Source organism: Hylobates moloch, unplaced genomic scaffold (assembly GCF_009828535.3).
Source record: "Hylobates moloch isolate HMO894 unplaced genomic scaffold, HMol_V3 SCAFFOLD_1, whole genome shotgun sequence".
Lineage (NCBI taxonomy): Eukaryota > Metazoa > Chordata > Mammalia > Primates > Hylobatidae > Hylobates > Hylobates moloch.
This window is the reverse complement of record NW_026652276.1, coordinates 161191220-161211928: the sequence shown is the minus strand read 5'-3', so window position 1 is coordinate 161211928 and position 20709 is coordinate 161191220. Positions and strand designations below refer to the sequence as shown.

The following is a 20709-nucleotide window of genomic DNA, read 5'->3' as shown; positions in this document are numbered from 1 at the left end:
AGAAGATAATGGAGTAAGCCCTCGACCCTACCTCCTTTATATACGAATCAAGCAAAGTCCTGAGAGATATTAGCGCTTAAACATTTAACACTGGTTCATTGTATGGATCCAAACTGGAAATGTTCCCCATTCACTCAACACAACTCACGGGGTAGGGGGAGGTGTCCCAGCCCTACCTTAGACACTGAAGTAAAACAGAAGCTGATTTAATCCAGAGAGCTGAATGGCCCAGGCAGAAAGGAAAGGCCTTCATCCTACAGCCTGAGATGGTTGAGCAGTGACACTCTTGCATTACTTAGTGTCTCCAACTCTCATGGGACCTGCCCTCAATTGCTAAAAGAGCCTGACCTCTGACAAAAACCAATGATTTCGGCAGTAATTAATGATACTGTCAAATTAATTAACCCAAGTCTTTGTTCACAGGAAACCCATCCCCCATATCAGTACTGCTGTTTACCAGTCCTTGACCAAGTGCTATAGACCCAAACCTTCACAATCAGCACACCGGAACACCACTGACTGATGGCCCTAATAAGGTCCCACCTAGTAAGCCACCAACATTTGTTAATAAACCTTCTCACCACATATCCTTTGATAATATGATTAGTGCATGAACAGGTCTCCAAAACCTCACACTATTTTAAATAGATACACACCTGCAAATACCAGTGAGTATCACTCATTTCCTATAATACCTTTTAGCTATCCTTTTGAATTATGGTGATGAAACACTAGACAAATGCTGTAGGATTTCATTAGCCGTTTAATAAATGGCCCTCATTAAAACACTGGTTCGCTTGTCCTTGTCTATGAGGACTCAGACTCCTATAAATGCCCACATATACATTTCTATACTATCTCTTTAGAGGATTCAGGACTATTTTCTTACACCTAACACAGCTTTTATCCCATTTAGAATAATTACCCTCCATCCCGTTTCTGACTTTCAAGAAAAACAAGACACTTAATTGACCACAGGAGGACTCTCTCAAGGGCATTCAGGCTGCAAAAGCTCTGCTGCAAGCTCACAACTTTAGCTGACGTAATCTGCTACAAGAAGCTGACTTCTATTTTTAAATCATACCCTTTTACTCTGCCTTCAAAGAGCACATATATCACACGTTGTAACTTTGCTCATAAAATACCTCGTGGTCTCGGGGTGAATCACGCTGTCAGGAGGAACTTCCAACTGCACACAGCCCAGCCCTGCCCCTTTAAATTCATCCACGTTTTCCTATTATGTATTTGGTCTTGAGAACAGCTATGTGCAGCCACACTCTCCAGGTATCTCGTCCCTCATGGTCATATTGACAAGGATCAGATGCCTGGCAGGGTCATTCTTGAAGGCTGGAATCACGCTTTCCCACCTCTTTGTATTTCCACCCCCTGACACAGACACTTAATAAATGCTCTTAATGTTGATGTTGAGAGCTCTGTCGTCAGGCCTCTGTGCTTCAAAGGGTGCCAGAAGGAAAACAGATTGCTTTGTTTAACTTCAAGTTTTTCATTCATCATTTCAGTCATGCTCACTGTGTGCTATTTAAAAGGTTTCTTGGCAATCTGAAGACACTATGAAAAAAGCCTTGGTTGGAGGTGAAAATACACTTGAACTTGCGATTTATTTATGCTTATTCTACTTATTTCTAAAGACAATGAAGAGCTCAGCAATTAAAGTGGTGCTCTACCATGGAATCTGGTAGAGGTCAGAACAGCCCACTTCTCTCTGGTCTACCTCCCCCTTCATTTCATGGTTACCTTATGTCTCATCCGGGTTTGTATAAAAGCCTCCCAGTAGTTCTCCCAGCCTCTAAGCTTAGGCCCTTGCAATCCCTTCTCCACCTTACAATCTAAGAACACAAACTTGATCATGCCTCCTGCCTTCCCTACACCCTCCCACTACTTCCACCCCTTAGAGCAGTGTCTTTTCTATTCCAGTCCTGTCTCCCTTTCTAGCCCCATGGTCAGGGCACCCCCATCTCCACACTCACCTCACCTTCTGTGCTCTGGTTCTAAGCGCGCTGCTCCTCTCCCCTAAAAGGCCTTTCAGTAAATTGCTTTCTCAGCCGGGAATGCTGCTCTGTTGCTTCTACTCCTTCTACCCAGCTCCTTCCTACCCGTCCTTCACATTTTGTTTAGTGCCACCTCCTCCAGGAAGCCCCTTCCAGGAGCTCCTGCAGCACCATGTGCCACCATAGACACTACTGTTCACCATGCGCCACCATAGACACTACTGTTCACCATGCGCCACCATAGACACTACTGTTCACCATGCTGTATTGTGTTTACTTGCTCTGTCCCCAGATGACTGCACAAGATGGCAATGATCAATCTGCCTCCTTACTACTGTATTCCTCTGGATGCTGCCTGAACAGGGCCCAGCTTCAATATCATTTGTTGAATGGACAAATAAATGAATGAGTGGATACTAAGGAATCCAAATGGGGAGACCACATCCATGAGGTATGAATTAGAATTTTGTCTCCACCAGAAAGTGTGAACTCAAAAAAGAGAATTTATAGCAAAATACTACTTTAGCTCAGGATTCATCCTTTGAGACATGAAGACGGCAGCTGACCCTGAGGAGACTGAAACTTCCCCTCCCACGGTGACTCCTGAGGAGCCACTTGCAGCTGGATAGCTCTCCTAGATGACTCAGAAACACATTTAGGTAACACATTCCTGGGAGAGAAATGGAGACTGTTTAAAATGGAATCCTACTGGGACAAAACAGTAAAGCTTGCTCAAAGTTAAATGTCATGTTATAAACTCCAAGTGAAGAGAAAACTCCACAATTTAAATTCATTCTAAAGAGGGCAGCAAGCCTCACATTAATAATGCAACTTCTTACCTGCAAAACCACATATGTCAATTTCCAAAACATCATGAGGTCAGCTGCAAATGGTGGGAATGCCCTACAGGTTTGAGAAAACATGGGTGTGGCACTTCCAGCTCAGTGCCTGGAATCTTGTCATCTGTTATGTATGTGCTAATTTGGGGCCAAGTGCTGGACTGGCCCTAGGGTGATGGCTGTGAAGATCCCCAACATGGTTCTTGTCCTTGTGGACAGTCTGGCCTAATCAAATATACACTTGAAGACAGGCTTATTTAAAAATATTCTAAGTACACCATGTTTAGCTGTTAAATTGAATCCAGCACACATGGGATTGGGGAGTAAGGCTTCAGCAACTTCTGCATGGCAAAGGATTTTTTTAAAAAAAACATGTTTTCCAAAATCAACAGACTGATGACACTAAGGAATGGGTAATGTTTCAACACTCAAACCAAATGACGAAGGACTTGGTTTTTATTTCATCCTTACAGTTAGTAACCACCCCCACAAAACAAAACCAAAAAAAACAAAACACACAATTCTACATAAAATTCTTCTGCCTTCCAGAATAATCATATATTTATTTTTATTACCTGGCACACAGGAGGTGTTCAATAAATATTAATTGAGTGAATAAATCACAAGAGAGGAATTACTATGAAAGGCCTTTTTCAATTTTAGGTATTCTCTCTTAGAGAAGAAAATTATGTGTACTTTGAAGGATTCTGACTCTCATTTATCTCTCTGATCTTGGGCTAATTTCCTAACATGGGTATCATTTTCCTTGCTTATAAAATAAAATTGGTGTCTTGGTTATTGTGAGGATTAAAGGAGGCAACAGATATAAATGATAAGCACTCCGCCCTGCAGACAAATTTTTTCACCCTCTTCACTTCATTCTCCTCGACCCTCAAATAAAGTGCTAAAGACAAACCAAATTACTGGCCTGATTAGAAAGTTAGAAAACTTCAACAGTAGCCTGAGCCCACCAGCATCTAGCTAGCAATCCTTTAAAAATGTTATTTACGATTTTGGCGCTTTGATTTTTCTCTTCTATAAGATGAGCGAGTTTCACTAGAGGATCATGAGCAGCCTTTTCAGTCCTGATTTTCTATGATTCAGAAGCCTACCTTATGAAGAAGTCAGATGTTGCTGACACATGAAGAACATCTGTGATCAGAAATAAAATGGACCCTGATTTCTCTTCAGAGGGAAGGGTTCTAAATCACAAACCAAGATAAAACTTGACTTTAAAGAAATCAATCTATATCTAGGTCAAGAATTGGTGACCGTATTCTTAAGCACCAGAAGGTCCCTCCTTCCCTCCACCCCTACACAGCTAACCTCCAACGCAAGTGATGGTTCTATTTGTAGCTCTGCAATAATGTACATAATAAGAAATCTAGGGATTTTAAGCAATATCACAATTACAAATGGATCATTTGAAATGAGTAAGACAGTTGACACAATATTATGTCAAGCCTAACATTTGGCTGATTCTTTTTTCTTTCACACCCTGAAATATATCCATGCGACCAAACAAAGAACTACCAAGATTGTACACAACAAAAATCTCGCTGCATTTTCATAAATATTCAGTGTAAGACTGCCACCTAGTGGTGGGATGTATTCTTGCATGACAAAATCAAACTGCTAAATTGACACAAGATAATTAAAAAACCAACAAGATTGTTCTTTACTGCTCACCAAATATTTCAGTGAACTTTAAGAGCACAGCCATCTCTTCAGCCACATATTTTCCTCAGAAAAATTTCTGAGGAATGTTGCATGAGTTAACCCTGCAACTAAACCCCACTGCTTCTGAACACATCACAAAACAAAGGAGCATTATTATTCTATTAATTTTAATATGCATTAGCGATTTTAAAAGATTTCCCCAGTAGTCTGTTCTAACCTCCCAGATTCATTTGATCTAATCTTGATTTTTAGTTATGCATGAAAAGGCATTTAAAAGTGACAACCTTACAAAAAGTGCACATTATAAGAAAATCTGACTTCAATTAAAAGCAGTTATGAAATCCCAGCAATTTCCAGCTGTCTCTTCTATCTTATCCTTTAGAGAATTATGTATCACATTAATTGGTATTCTGTCACATAAAAAGACACCAGCGATGATTAATTGCATCCTTGGTGCTTTTGAGTTAAGTCTTCTTCACCAGAGGGATTCAAATCACACCTCATTACCTTCCAGCAGGTACCCCTTCTGCTAACCCTCATAAAACCTCCTACCTTCCTGAACTTCTCCATTTGCTTGTAGAGGTCTGGATCAAGCTCCTGAGACACGTCCTTCATCCATAATAGTGCTCCTCTATATTCCGTCCTGCACTGTTCCATGCGGTTCACCGTCAGCCAAGTATCTGAGATGGCACGATGCCGAAAAGTCTCCACTTCTTGGTGAAATCGACACAAAGGATTTCGTAAGGCCAACCTAGACAAGAGGACAAGGCCACACTCTCAAAACTAAGCCAGTGAGCAATTTAAATCTTGACATTCTGCCAATCTTAGACTCATGAGTCTAGAACAGTGCCTGGAATGTAGAAGATGCTCCATCAATATTTGCTGAATAATAATCGAAATGCATGTAGTTCCAACTGATTAGTCAGCCAGAGAAGATTGTCCATGTACCCATCCCTTAGTTTACTGCTACTACCTGGACCACTGGCAAGCACCTCCATCCGCGTTGTTGGGGGTGGTCTTGAGCCTGGGCTGAGTGCTCATTAGAAGCTGGGGCCAATCCCGTGTTCATGGAGGATGGCCAAGGCATGACCACTGTCCGTTTCTACATTTGGCCCTTTGAGGAGGGATGGAGTGTATGTGATTAGCATCTCTCTGACTAGGCCATTTTAGGTCACTCTCCAAAGGCCAAGGCATCTGCTGCTCACTCCAATAGTCACAGAGGAATGAAATAAGAGCAGAGGCATTTTGAAATGGTATAGGAAGGGGGACCAGCACGCTTACTGAGAGGCTGTCGTGTGTTAGCACTTTCAGATAGGTTACATGATTTAATCCTTGTTAAAAAAAAACTTGAGGATACTACACCAGAAATGAATGTGATGAAGTAGGTGTAAAATTATTATAATGTTGGCTATAACATATGCCATTTACCCAGCCAAAAAACGTTTAAGGCATATTAAACTTTGGATAAAATACTTATCTTGGGGAAAAACACTGCTTCTTCCATCTCCCTACCCAAAAATGAGCAATATCAGATGAATTATACTCTTAAAATATACTCTTCTTCATGAAGTTTCAGGGCACAGGTGCCAAAAAATGAATATTTAAATTTCAATTTAAATGCAAACTTATTTAGCTAAAGGGAACAATGGTGTCAGTGAACTGAAGTCAGCTTTTGGAAATTCCATCAACGGCTGCAATGCCTTACATGTGTGTAGCATGGTAAGATTGCAAATGGTGCAACGAACTATTTAAGAAAAAATTTCCTTTTATTATTTCCCCTAGTTTTCTTCTTGTCTGTAAAGTATTGTTTTTAAATATTGAGTACTTGTATAAGAATAGCCTGCTCACATTGTCCTACCTAGATGTTGCAGATTATCTGCGAAGACGTTGTTGTGCCATAAAGTAAGCTTGTTATTCCTGTTGGTTTAATATTCACCTTTCATCAAATAGAATATATGGTTGTAGCAATGACTACCAAATAAGTCTGTAAAACAAACACTGGTGTGAAGGTTTGTGTAACTGATGACTTCTATTTAAAGAGATCAAGAGTCCTCAGCTATCTCCCTAACTATTCTATTCATTTCTAGATTCTTTTTTTCTCTTCCTTTGCCCAAGAATTTAGTAATAATTATATGTTTAACATATGACAACTTACTCTATGAAATTTTTTTTAGTAATCAATTATTCTTGCAAGGTTGGAAAAGGTCCTATATGCACAGAAAGTATCTAGTAAGGGGTTAAAAGTAGATCACCTCTATTAGTAAAAATTTTAGTTGCTTTTTAATTTTCACTTTTTGGTTTGTCTCTGTTTTAAAATTTTTCCAGAATGAGTATGTATTTTTACATAGAAAAATTATAAATAATACTAAATGGTAAGATTTAAGATGATAAACAAATACCTTTCTTGGGAAATGTGTGGAGAACTACTAGAAATGGTTTCATTCAAGCATAAAAGTTGGCATTGCCCACAAAGTCAGGGTCCAAATGCCATCAGGAAGAACCAAAATGCCCAGGAGAAGACACCACTGAAAAACACAGTAGGTCTCTTTTTTTCTACTCCATCTTTCTTGGTTTTCATAGGAACAACCACGTACCATGCTGTTGGCCTGCTCTTGGCCCACACGGAGGGAAAGCATCAAGGAGACATTAACAGGAGAAAATGTTGGACAATTTGAGTAAGTGAAATTTCTATAGCTTGAATATTTGTGGGAACTACCTATATTCTGCCTACTATTAGTGGGTGACATTTTGGGGGTCTGTTAGTTACTGGGAGAGAAGGGAGTGAGGAGGAGTGTCACTTTTCTCAGGCGCAGAGAATGACTGTGTGCAGGGGCTCCTGCTTATTTAACATTCACCATAAAAATGAGTCGTGGTTGTGTTAAAAAAAAAAAAATGCCACTCATCTACCACAATTTTCCCTGTACCAGAGCTTCTCAAACTTGAATTTACATCAAAATAACAGGGGGTCTAGTTAAAATGTGGATGTGGATCCTGCATGTCTGGGGTAGGGCCTAGATTCTGCATTTCTAATACACTCCCAGGTTATGGTCCGGGGTCTGAGCAGTGTGGACCTGGGCATGAGAACAGCACCTCTCTGAAGTTAATTGGTCCACAGAGAGCAGAGAGGGAACCCTTCAACCTGGTCTCATTAGGCTCCTGCTTTAATCAGCTGCGGGAAGGGGACCAGACTGATTGCTACAAGCAACACTGAAGGTCAAACATAAGCCTAGGACAGCACTCATAGTGATTGACATATATAATGCCCCTATAGACCAAAAGAAAAATGAAAAAAAAATTTTTTTTAATTAACAGGGAGGAAAAAAAAATCCTATGTGTTAATCTTAATTAGAGAGTTAAGTACAAACTGCCTAACTAGTGAGTACAGAGCAGCTCCTCAGCCTCCGGCAAAATCCTTCTAAAGAACACTGTGAGATTCCCTTTCGTGAGTAGGTGGGTCCCAGTCTCCTCAAATCCCCTCAAATAGAGCCCCACTGAAGGCCACACACCTTTGCTGGGAAGAAAAGCAGAGGGCCTTTCCTGTCGCTTGCATCATCTTTCCTGCTCTGGTTTTATCTTGGAAGCCTTGGGATCGAAGAAATTTTCCCAGTTCGTTTTCTTCTTGAGACAAGACTGATGAAGAAAAGACCAAAAGGAGCCATGAACAATGAGCATTTTGATTACAAAGGGAACAAGAAAGACAAATCACAAGGTCCTCTCTCTTCCAGAGGCGAAGACGAGATGAAATTAAATCCAAGTGGCAGGCTACAAGGTAAGCTCCCCCTACCCCCCATTTAACTTTCATGCTGTTCTTCCATTTACAATACGAGAGATCAAATTCACTTGAATACATCTGTCAGTGAGTTTGGTGCCCTGTAATCAGAACCAGAAAATGACCTCTGTACTGAAAAGCAAGCCCATAATGTGCGGCTTCGAGCTGAAATAAAGGAGTTGGGTTTGTCAAGTATGACTGTGGGAATCTTTTGTGGCTGCCTAGGATGCAGTGCTAGCTGCCTCCCATTATTCTCTCCTGCTGACTTTTGATCTCTGCTTTTTGAGTTACATTCTATTCCATTGTAAAGCAATTCAAATACCTCAGCCGTGACACAGGTTTTTGGTTGGAAGTGGGGGTAGGGACTGAGGGTGGGGAGGTCATCAGGTTGATGACAGTGGGTTTTAAAAATACAGAGCTGGAACCAAATCTGAATTGGTGATGCCTAATCTTGGCCTTATTTTTAAAGACAACCTCAGATGGTATTATTGGTGGGTAAGTGATTTGGTGCAAGCTTTCTGCAGATTGATTTGACAGTAAACATTTAAAAAGTCATAGAATTGCATGCATCTTTGGACTCTGCACGTCTACTGTTAGGAGTACTTCCTAAGGAAGTAGCAAAATGGGCACAAAGATGTAAATGCAAAAACAATCATAGCATCATTATTTATAACAATAAAACACTCTCCTTATTCTAGGAACTAGTTTAATAAAATACAGCATACCCACACAATGGTACAGTGGGGGTCCTGAACACACACCAGCAGCCAAGCCACAGGCACCACAGTGACACTTAGCTTCCTAGGATGTGCTTTCCCCCTAAACACAGCATTTACTATCAACATACTTTGAACACTACTTTTATTTCCTATTCCTGTATTGATGTATTTACACACCATGTGTCTCTAAAACTGCTTTCTAAATGCTACTAGGATTCTTGTCAGTTTTCACAATCCAGTCACTTTTCTTTAAGAATGCACCCCCATTCCTGACATAATCTCACCAACAATAATTGCAGAACATTAGGCAGGAACCACAAATCCAAAGGTGAAGGCTAAACTCGATACTGCTACCTTATTAATTTGTGACTATAGTTTCACTCTAAACATTCCCTTGGGAAGGCCCAGTCAAGAAGAGGCTTTTAGAATCCATTTTTCCTGAGAGATAAATGATGACCCTGCTTCTCTTCTGTCTCTCAAAAATCAAGTTCACAATCAAAGGCCTGCTCGCAGTTTCCTTTCTCTGTGAAGCAATTGATCCCTATTTCTCCGGACAGCAGTGCTCTCTGGGCACCTGACTTAGCACTCACCTTGTGTGACTGGGCATGTGTCTCTCTTTCCCAGGGGGCTCTAAGCTTTCCAAGACAGGGATCTCACCCAAACTTTGTATTCCCCAGGCTGAGCATAAAGTCTTAAATTCATGGTGCTGATTAAATGCTTGTGAATTGAATTAACTACAATTTTGCCTTGTTATCCTTTATTTCAGTTTAAATACTTATTGCCTTTTAATACTCATGCCATGGTTCTATGTAGCTTTTTAAAATTCCTATAATTATAAGAAGGTTTTTTGTTTTTTAATACCTTCCATTCCTTCTCCTCCCCACTGGCTAATATGTGCCTCACTCAATTCCACAATGAATCTTTCCCTATGGAGAGCAATTTCTCATTTTTGTTCTTAATAGCATGAGGCTACTGTCACCCTTTTTACCTTGAAGTCTCAAGTCACATACAAATGAATGCATTTAGCTTAAGGCTAGGAAGAAACCAATTCGTGGTACCTGAATGATTACATGGTTGGCAAAATGTACGCTTTCCTAAATAAACCTAAGTAGGCTGAAACATTTAAAAATAATTTTGGGTCATTTTAGGCACTTGGGGATTAACTTGGGGCAGCAAACAGGTTTCATTTTAGGTGCTGACTCTGATTACTTGGCAATACTTACTCAGAGGGCAGTGGAAAGAAGTGTGAGCTCCATCAGGATCAAGGTTAGATTATCTGAGAAGGGATGGTCATTCTTTAATTTTAAAAATTCAAATACTGAAATTAACTTACAGAAGTTCAAAATTCAGGTATAACATAGGTATTAGGTAATGCAAAAGGGCTGAGTGTGGTGGTTCACACCTGCAGTCCCAGCACTTTTGGGAGGTAGAGGCAGGATTGCTTGATACTAGGAGTTCAAGACCAGCCTGTGCAACATAGCAAGAACCCCTGTCTCTATTATAAGAAGAAAGCAAAAATAAAAAAGATAACTCAAAATGTCCTATTAATAAGGTTTCAATTATCTGGGACTTGAGAATTCAGAGACAAAAACATTTTTATATTTACTTGCTAATTAGGTTTCCAGATGTGCCCTTAAAAACAAGGCAACTATGGAACTATGAAATTAATTAGCTTGACAGCATTAACTCACTCAGCACAGATTTATGGATGATCCAACACATATGAGGCACAGTTCTTGCCACTGGAATACAGTGATGAAGAGGATAAAGGAGTTCCCCACACTTACAGAGCTTATATTCAAGCAGCAGGAGATAGAAAATAAAACATAATCACAAACACGAAACACAAAAAAGAAAAATACCAGGTAGCGCAATGAGAGATGGGGAGTAAGAGTGAGTGGTCCGCAGCTGCCTTAGACAAGGTAATCAGGGAAGGCGTCTCTGAGCAGCTGATCATTAGGCTGAGTTCTGAATGACAATAGTCTTGGCACTATGAGAGCAGGGACCTTCCAGGCAGCAGAACATCCAGTGCAAAAGGCCTCGGGAGTTTGGTGGACAAGGGAAAAGGTGGCTGAAGAGGTGAACTGGGGCCAGATCATGTCCTATGTATAAGAATGGGAGTCGGATTCCATTTTATGTATTATTGGAGGCTTTTAAAAGTAGGGGAGCAATGTGATCCAATTTACATGTATTAAACTTTTATTTTGAAATAACGATAGACTTACAGAAAAATTACAAACAGTATACAGAGTTCCTGTATACCTTTCCCTAACATCCCCTAGTACTTACTTTTCCCTAGCATCCCCTTATATTTACGTTTTACATAATCATGGTACAATAATCAACATTAGGAAATTAACACTGGTATAATACTATCAACTAACCTACAGCCCTTATTTGAATTTTACCAGTTTTTCCACTGACATTCTTCTTCTGTTACAGCATCCAATCTAGGGTCTCCCCTGGCACCAAAATATTGAGTTTCCTTAGTCTCCTTAAGTCTGTGACCATTCCTTAGTCTTTATCTTTCATGACTTTGACAGATTTTAAGAGTACTGGTCAGATATTTTGTAGAATGTGCCTCAGTTTGGGTTTGTCTGATTTCTCAGAATTAGACTGTGGTTACAGATATTTGGGAAGGATACACAATGGCGAAGTGTCTTTCTTAGTGCACAGCATCAGAGGTTACATGACATCAGTGTTCCTCATCACTCGTGATGTCAAGCTCAACCACTTGGTTAAGGAGGTATCTGCTGGGTTTCTTCACTGCAAAGTTAAGAATGTTTTTTTTTCCTTTTGTAATCATTAAAAATCTTGGGGGGAATATACATGAGATGATGCAAATGTCCATTTTCTCCTCAAACTTTCACTCACTAATTCTAACACTCTTCAGTGAATCTCACCTGTCACAATTCTCACTGTGGTGTTTGCCTAATGGTGATTTTGTAGTTCCCTCATTCTTTCTATTAATTAACTGAAATTATTTTATGAGAAAAGGCTGTCCCTTCTCCACCATTTATCTCTCTCTCTTCATATAGATTTAAGGAAAATTAATTTTATTCTATTGGTTATAATTCAATACTGTCATTATTTAGTTTGTTGCTCAAATTGTGCCAGCTTTGATCACAGGTTTGCTCCTGTGTCCTTTCAACATATCCTTTTTCAAGCACTTCCTTATGTTCTAGTGCTACAAATAATACAGATGCATCTTGGATTTTCCCTGCCCCAATCCTAGAATCAACCACTTCTCCAAGGAGCATTTCTTTTACTGGGGAAAGGTATTTAGAAAGCAAGATCTGGGTGTCAGATGTACTCACTGCTATGGGGTGTTAGTGCTTCTAGGTCATGTCAGCTCACAGAAGCAGGAAATATATGAATGTACACTAACCCATGCATACACCCTCATCTGCATTTATTTCTGTATGTATCTATCTGTATAGATATGAAAAACAATGGCTTCATAGTGGCACCTTTGATGCCAGTGCAACACCACAGTGTTCCTTCTAGCTTCTCCTTTTCTTTATCTGTAACTTCTTTCTAACGTAGAGAGTGAGAAATCTGGCTCTCATCATCTACAATATCTTATCTATTCAACTTCAATATTTGCATAATGTAGTTTCAGCATTGCTAACCCATATTCCTATAAGAAACAAATTTACCAATGAGAGTACGGCTTCCATGTGTAATTCTTTTTGTGTTTAGCCTCAGCATCTAGTTAAAAATAATTATGTTCCAAAACTACTGAGGTTAGTTCTTTTTTTACTCGATTCTGATCACTGTGACAATGTTATTCATTTATAATGCAATCAGGTTCATTTGTTACTGTCTGTATTCCATTTTAGATTTTCCCACATCTGCCTGGGTTTAAGTATTTTTTGAGTCTATGAAATGTTACTATGAATCAGAGCTATGGGAAGGTATCTCATAGCTCCCTCTTCACCTTTGCTCCTCCATTCTCATTCCCTCCTCTCCAACCCTTCCCCCATCCTCATCCACCACTGGTATCCAGTCTCTTTCGTTTCTGGTTTATCCTTCCTAAATTTCCTTTGCATAATGAGCAGGCCTGCTCTCTAGATATAGATATAGATATAGATATAGATGGTAAAATGTGATGTAATATAGAAAAATGGTAATACACACACTCTATGTATATTACCTTTTTTTACATTTATATTTTATATCACCTTCTTGCTTGCATGAAGGATAGCATACTATAGATATGCTTTTATGTTTTGCTTCTTTCACTTAAAAGCATATCCTCAAAATCACTCCATATTAGTTCACAGATTTTCCTTATTTTTGTTTCCTTGACAGCTACATAGCAACATCCTCAAATTAACCACACTATTTTTAGTCTTCCATCAAAGTTGGGATCTCTTTCAGGTCCACACAGGGCAGAACTCCTCCTTCCTGTCTCTACTGAGATGGCATGGCTCATATGAGCTTAGCAGGTAGACATAAAAGGGCTTACCCACCATCCACAGCCAGCTCTGCTGGCACAACCAGGTGACTACTTCAAGGGTGGGGACATTATTCTAACCCTTTATATTACAAGATAATTATGAGCCTTGATGGTGTTCAGTTATAATTCTATTAACTAATCTGAGGCGGTTTGGGGGAAGTTTTTCCTCTATATTCTTTTAGAAACTAATATAGGTGGAAAGCATAATTTCTGTTTAGAGAATCACTATTTACAGGAAATATGCAAGCATCCTTCTTTTCTTCTCTTGTTACAATATATATTGTTTAATGAAAAGTGGACACACCAACTTCATGTGACTTACTTAAAAAAATAAAGTTACAATTTTCTAAATTATTTTGTTTTCTACAATAAAAATGAAAATGATTAATTTCATGGTGAGTACTAGGGGGATGGTGGGTATAGTAAGAAGAAGTTTGACCAATAGTTTCCAGAATACAAGGTTTAAGCCAAGGAAGAATCTGATCGGGTTTAAAAGTGTACTTTGATTGATAGCTGTGCAGACAATAGGCTAGAGAAAGCAGAGGTGGAGGCAAGATCAGTGAGGAAAATGGTTAGTAAACCAAGTAAGAGACTAATGGTGGTGGCCTGAACCAAGGTAGTGGCAGAGAAGACGGAGAGAGGAAGGAGAATCTGCGAGCTATTTAGGAGGCAAAACACCAGCATTTGAGACTGACTGGATGTGGGGATGATAAATGGGGGAGCGGCGGTCATGTGTCTTAATTTCCTCACAGATCAAGACCTGGAGGTGGAACCCTGGAGAAGTCTTACCTCAAACACTTAGGAAATATTAACATCGATAATTTATAAAATACTGCCTCTACATATAATGATTTTGGACTTTCCTGAAGTAGTTTTCTTTTTTTTTCTAAGAGATAGTCACCTTCTGTCGCTCAGGCTGGAGCACAATGGCTCGTTATAGGTCACTGTGATCCTCCTGTCTCAGCCTCCTGAGCAGCTGGGACTGCACATGCACGGTACCCAGATAATTTTTAGGTTTTTTTTTTTTATAGAGATGGGGGTCTCACTTTGTTGCCCAGGCTGGTCTCAAACTCCTGGCTTCAAGTGATCCTCCTGCCTTGGCCTCCTAAAATGCTGGGATTACAGACGTCAGACAATGCACCCAGCCTACCAAAATGATTGTCTTAATAAAATATTACTGATGTAGAAAAATGACCAATTATTAATTTGTGATTACTGAAAAGGGGTTTGGCAGCAGTCAGCAACAGAAAGACTTCCCATAGTCTAGTCTCGAAAATATAGAAATTATATTATTAAAATGACCTACAAATGGAACCTTAAAAATGTACTAACACATAATTGATATTTAGTATTTCAGAGATAACTTTGTTGTTAATGCTTTTAAGACAGTGTGACTATATGAAAATATCGTTCTGTAGGAACCTAATATCCAATGCAAAAAACATTCATGAAGAAATGTTGTCAACAAAATGTCATCAACAAATTAACTGTATGTGCCTTCTGTCTGTTATCTTAAAAGGAACAAAACTGGATATCAGAGAGTGAAGATAATCACATAAAAAAAACCTGAAGGTAAAAAGCCCGAGATACAAACTGAGAAAACTCTTTTATAATTGGGAAAATAAATGGCATGTCCATATCCATGGGAGATCCAAACAGAATTCTCCTAATATGGTACTTGCTTTGAAAGATAAATAAGCTATGTATATTATTGGTAAAATTATTAGAGATTCTCCTCCCAGCGCCTAAAGACACAGACAAATACTCTTAGTTTCCTAAGCATGTGAAATGATGTATCAAGACAAAATACCCTGCTAGTTCTTACTATTTGATCAATATTCATACTGATGTCATACTTACAACATATCCTCTTCTGATAGAGTACAATTGCTTTCGATAAGTCCAGACAGGTTCTCTGAATTGAATGAAACAGCTGTAATAAAAACACAAACAAAATGCAAAATAAAACAGACAGTGGTGAGATAAAAAATAATTACATTGAACACAACCAGAGCGTTCAATTTGCCAAAAACAAGACCACATGTCTAAGTATGCTTAGTGTTATGTGGTGCACTATACAGAAACTGTGACCAAAGCCTTTAAATATCTCCTATTATTCTATATTTATTGGAATTCATCATCTCTGTGGCCTAAATTAAGATCTGCAGAACAGTTATTTCTTCCAGTCTACTGAAATAATAGCTGAAAAACAAAAAACAGAAATCCTAAGTGAACGGCCCAGTTAGAGGACTTGGTAAACCAGAGACCCAATATTCATTCATAATCAAATTTATTCCTTTCACCACTTGCTGTGTTTTTTTTTTTAAATGGGGGATCTGTCAATTAAGCATATTTAAAAGATGACGTTAACTTATTTTGTGATCCTAATGTATTTTATAGCATGCTTAAACAACTGGATAAAGCAAACAAAATCAATCAGCTGGATGTCCTGTCTATTTAGAAAACATCTGATAAAATGATGTTGGGCAAGCAGTCCCCATCACTCCTTATTTTCCCAACAATTTCATAAAACATACAGAGAGAAAATATAATGCCATGCTGTGGCCATACTAGAGGAAACTGGGGGAAAGGCAGATGGGGCTGTGCTGAGAAGAACTAACTTGATTTCAATGCATGGTGGTTCCAGCCTTTGTTTCAGAAACTGAGATAGCTCAAGAAAAGACAGAACAGACTTCACACTTTCTCCACCCTTTGCCCACTAACTTAGGGACCAGATATGGTGTCAACGAGAAAACCTGGCAGATAAACATCCTGCGTCTGTACAGCCACTCAGTAAGGCAGGGCAAGGTCTTCCCTCTTTCTCTCTCCTAGTTCACTGGCCACAGTGGTGCAGAAATTATATACTAGTACCATAAAGCACTTCTACATTTGAGTGAACACAGATGATCTGTTTCATTATAAATATGACTAAATTAATAAGAACAGATGCATGCATATATACTTAAAATATTAAAACATTTCTAGGAATGCTTAATATAAAACTTGGTTATAAAGAATATAAATTTGCTAATTCTCATTTCAGTAAATTGCATCTTCCACCTGTTTAGTAGAGCACCATAAAACAAAACAGAAAATCAGCAGTCTGAATCTGTCCCTTAGCAAGTGTTTTATGTCAGTATTCTGCATCAAAACCCACTAACACATAGTATTTCCTGAATATAGGAGCAAGGATGTTCGAAAAGTATGTTTAGGAGTTGTTCTGTTGTTACTGTTCACTTTTTAAAAATTGAGGTATAAATTAAAAGCACTAAAGTGCACAGCTCTGGAGTGTTCAGATCTGTGAGTTATGACAATTATATATACTAACATAATCATGCCCAAGGCAAGATAAGAAACATTTCCATCATTTAATCCATCCACTCTGCTGTGGCAGAGTGACTCTGGCAAGAAGACTTCTGTCAGCAGAGATTACTTTCGTCTGTTACTGTACTAAAGAGCTGTTTTTCAGAAAAGGATTTCATTAGCAAGCAATGTGGACAAATATTAAAACTCAGCGCAACATTTTTATATTAACTTTCCAACAGATTGCAATAGAATCTGATCATTATTATAGCTTGGCACACAAGTTTTCTATACCAGAAGAATAAAACTTCTTGGTTTATAAGTTAGCCTTCTATGGATAACTCAAGGTATGAACACATCAAAGAGGTTTTCACATCATTTTCGTATATTTCATGGATGGACTCCATCCTTTCTGTAAACATCAACATCAGTATTAACATTTCTGCAACAGAAACCTCTATCATGTGCTAAATTATTTGTCACAGCTAAGTACTCTGGATGCTACATACCTAGCACAGCAGCTATTTTGATTAAGGTACATTTGGTTCAGCCAAACTACTGCTGCAAGAGCCTACATATAATGTTTAATATATTTTTAATTAACATATTAAATTACCTTTTGAATAATGCATGTATTTACTAGGTTCTTAAGAAAACTATGAGATATAAAAAGCATATATGCTTATAATAATTTACACTGTACTTAGAATATAAAAATCAAAACAGATGCTTCCTGGTTCTACTTTCCTCCATTGCAGAAATCTCCATTAGAACATCCTTGGTCAAACCCAGTTTCTATTTCAAAATTTCCAATTGCAAAAGGAAAGGGCTGAGAATTGATATTAATTGCACTAACACATAACCTTATTCAGTTAGTACTTACTGAATGTGTATTCTGTGTGTGGCTGGGGATACGTCGTGAATAGGCTAACATGGGATTTGATCTCATAGTGGAGGGAAGGTGGGCAAACAGATGAACACCCAAGATAATTCAATGAGAGATGAGTACTATGAATAAAATAAAACATGGTCATGTGTTAGACAGTGAGCAGGGGTGAGGTAGGTGGGGAGCAGGGGTGGACAGCCAGTGACTTGAAACAGTGTGACCTTTAGGCTGAAACCTGAATTATGAGAAGGGAAGATGTGGGGAAATAGTGTCCAGGTGGAAGCCAGCAAATGCTCTGTTGGGTGTGAACTTGGCTGGTTGTGGACTGAGAACTAAGACAAGGCCATCATGGCTGGATGGTGGTGAGGGCAAAGTCAGCATGTGGGAGAGAGGAAATGCAGGATGGGGAGGCAGGGCCAGTGGGTCAGGAGCCTTGCTATGTACTAGAGATACCATATGGAACACAGTCTAAATGGTTCCTGGGACATAAAACACACTCATAAGCATTAATTACTACTAAACATTAGTTATGTTTATAAACATGTTAGTGTAATATTCATAAACACTAATAAACCTTAGCCATCACTCTGTTACCTACTTTAATCTTGATAATAGCTGTAATAAGTAGGTACTAATATCTCTATTTCATACATTAAGGAAACGAGGATATAAGAAATTGGGTATAGTTCTCCTAAAGTTACAGCAGATAGTAGGTAGAATAGTAGCTCAGATCCATCTCACAGGATAGTCCTAACCTCAAAGGCAGCCCAGTTCTCACGGGACAGCCTTAACATTACAAAGTTCTTCCTGGGTCTGGTCTACCCTCACATGCTTAGAATGAATCTCATCCCTTTTCACATGACAGAGCTTCCCAAGTAATTGACAACTAACATTTCCCCTTAACCCTCTCTGAGGTAGGACAACTATGGTTTCCACCATCCTGGACACTCTTCTTGGAAAGCTTTTTGAAATCTTGGGCTTTTTTAGTCCCATTAAATGTTCAGTTCATTAACCTTTGTGTATATATTAAAATTTGAGTTCATTTTGAATCCTTATCAGACCATCTAAGATATTATTCCTTTCAGTGCCCTGTTATTTATAGGAATGATAGGTATGCTTTCAAAATTTTAATCTAAACTATTGGCAGAAATGTCCAGCAAGACAGGGAGTTAGTTAGTGGGCTTTCTTATATTAATATGCTAGATCAACCATATCTAAATCCAGCTTACTATACTGTTAACTAGTCTAACTAAATATCTCCTTATTCATTTCAGAATTTCCCAGGGTCCAATACAAAACTTATTAGACTCTACTTTCCATGACATTTTACCTGAGTTCTTTTTTTAAAAAAATTAACATTTGCCAGATTCTAGTGTTCTAAATCTGACTCCTCAACTATGACTAGCAGCAGCTCTTTGATTGCATTCCTTTTCCCAACAAACACTTATTGAGAATCTACCACAGGCAATGCATTGCAACTATGTTCTTGAAATACAAAGCAACTGAAGCATGGTGGTTATGTGAGAATTTGTAGGTTTTAATAAATATGCTAGGATTGAGTTTTCCTAATCCTAGATTTTTCTCATTTTCAAATACAAAGCACAATTAGCTTTGCCTCGGTGAGTATACTCTAGGACCTTGATCCTAGCAAGGCGGCTGTGTTGGGGCTGACAGCAATAAAGAGCTCACCTCTAGCTTGGCATCCAGGTCTGCGTCAGAGGCAACAACATGTTCATCTTCCTTCTTCCCTGTGGCTTTAATAAAGGCCTGCTTTGTCTCCCAATACTTCTGTTGCATCTTGTTTACAACTGACTTATCTTGAGCATATCGATCCTGTAAGTCCCAGGGATAACTGCTAAAAACATTTAAGGAACTATTTTATTCACAGCTTTCATAAAGATTAAGATATTTTAGTGTGAAATGATTTCTTTAAACATGACTTTTCAATATGCATTTACAACATTGATAAACGTATGAGCACTTTCTTATATGGGTGTTACACCAAGAAAGTTAATCAACTCTTTCTGACTCAAAAACCTTAAAAGTCAGAGTGGAGAAATTTAGAATCTTTTGCAGGAAATAAAGAAACTAACCCTCGAAAAGAATGTAGATGTAACACATTGGGCACACCCTTTTTAGAGGTGGAGACAGTGAGGTCAAGCCAGGCAGGGTGACTGGCCCAAGTCACCTTAGTCAGAGATAAAGCCAGACACCAACACACTCTCTCCACTGTAACACTACAGCCAACACTGAGGTGATGGCAGGAAAGCAGAGATAAGAGGCTGAAGAACAGCAGGCCTAAGATCTGTTACACAGAAATCTAAAATAGTCAAACTCACAGAAGCAGAGAGTAGAATGGCAGTTACGAGTGGCGAGAAGGTAGGAAGAAATGAGAAATTACTATTCAAGGGGCATAAGGTTTCAGATATGCAAGATGAATAAGTTCTAGAGATCTGCTGTGTGACATGGTGCCTATTGTTGGGTTTTTTTTTGTTTTTTTTGTTGTTGTTGTTTTTTTGAGGCGGAGTTTCACTCTTGTTGCCCAGGCTGGAGTGCAGTGGCGTGATCTTGGCTCACTGCAACCTCTGCCTTCCAGGTTCAAGGGATTCTCCTGCCTCAGTCTCCTGAGTAGCTGGGATTACAGGCACATGCCACCACATCCAGCTACTTTTTGTATGTTCTTAGCAGAGATAGGGTTTCACTATGTTGGCCAGGCTGGTCTCTAACTCCTGACCTCAGATGATCCGCCCTCATCAGCCTCCCAAACTGCTAGGATTACAGTCATGAGCCACCGCGCCCAGCACCATGGTGCCTATTGTTAACAATATTGTATTGTGCACCTAAAATTTAAGAGGGTTGACTTCATGTTAACTGTTCTTACCACAATAAAATAAAAATAAAATAAATTTAAAATTGGTTGCAGGCTTCTGATGTTCAAAACTTTAAACTCTTCAATATAAATGCTTAAAATATAGATGAAAAGCCATTTTTCAGGAGGATCACAGTGAAGAGCACATCAAAAAGTATGCAGAGAAAAAATCA

The 20709-nt window shown here is 38.9% G+C and overlaps 1 protein-coding gene across 17 annotated transcripts in view; it reads right to left on the bottom strand.

Annotated features, from left to right (window-relative positions):
* Positions 1-20709, bottom strand: part of ICA1 (islet cell autoantigen 1) — a 151422-nt gene that overhangs the window by 106078 nt on the left and 24635 nt on the right. For 12 of the 17 annotated variants that reach the window (XR_009215718.1, XR_009215724.1, XR_009215723.1 and 9 more), the window contains exons 3-6: positions 19357-19522; positions 15339-15411; positions 8035-8158; positions 5081-5279 (exon numbers count right to left, since the gene is read on the bottom strand). Coding sequence is in view for 14 of the 17 variants with exons in the window: in XM_058446910.1 (XP_058302893.1) it covers positions 5081-5279; positions 8035-8158; positions 15339-15411; positions 19357-19522 (562 nt within the window). In the remaining 3 variants the exon portion in view is untranslated. The remainder of the gene's footprint in view (positions 1-5080; positions 5280-8034; positions 8159-15338; positions 15412-19356; positions 19523-20709) is intronic. The other 5 variants (XM_058446918.1, XM_032760635.2, XM_032760625.2 and 2 more) reach the window with 1 other exon arrangement.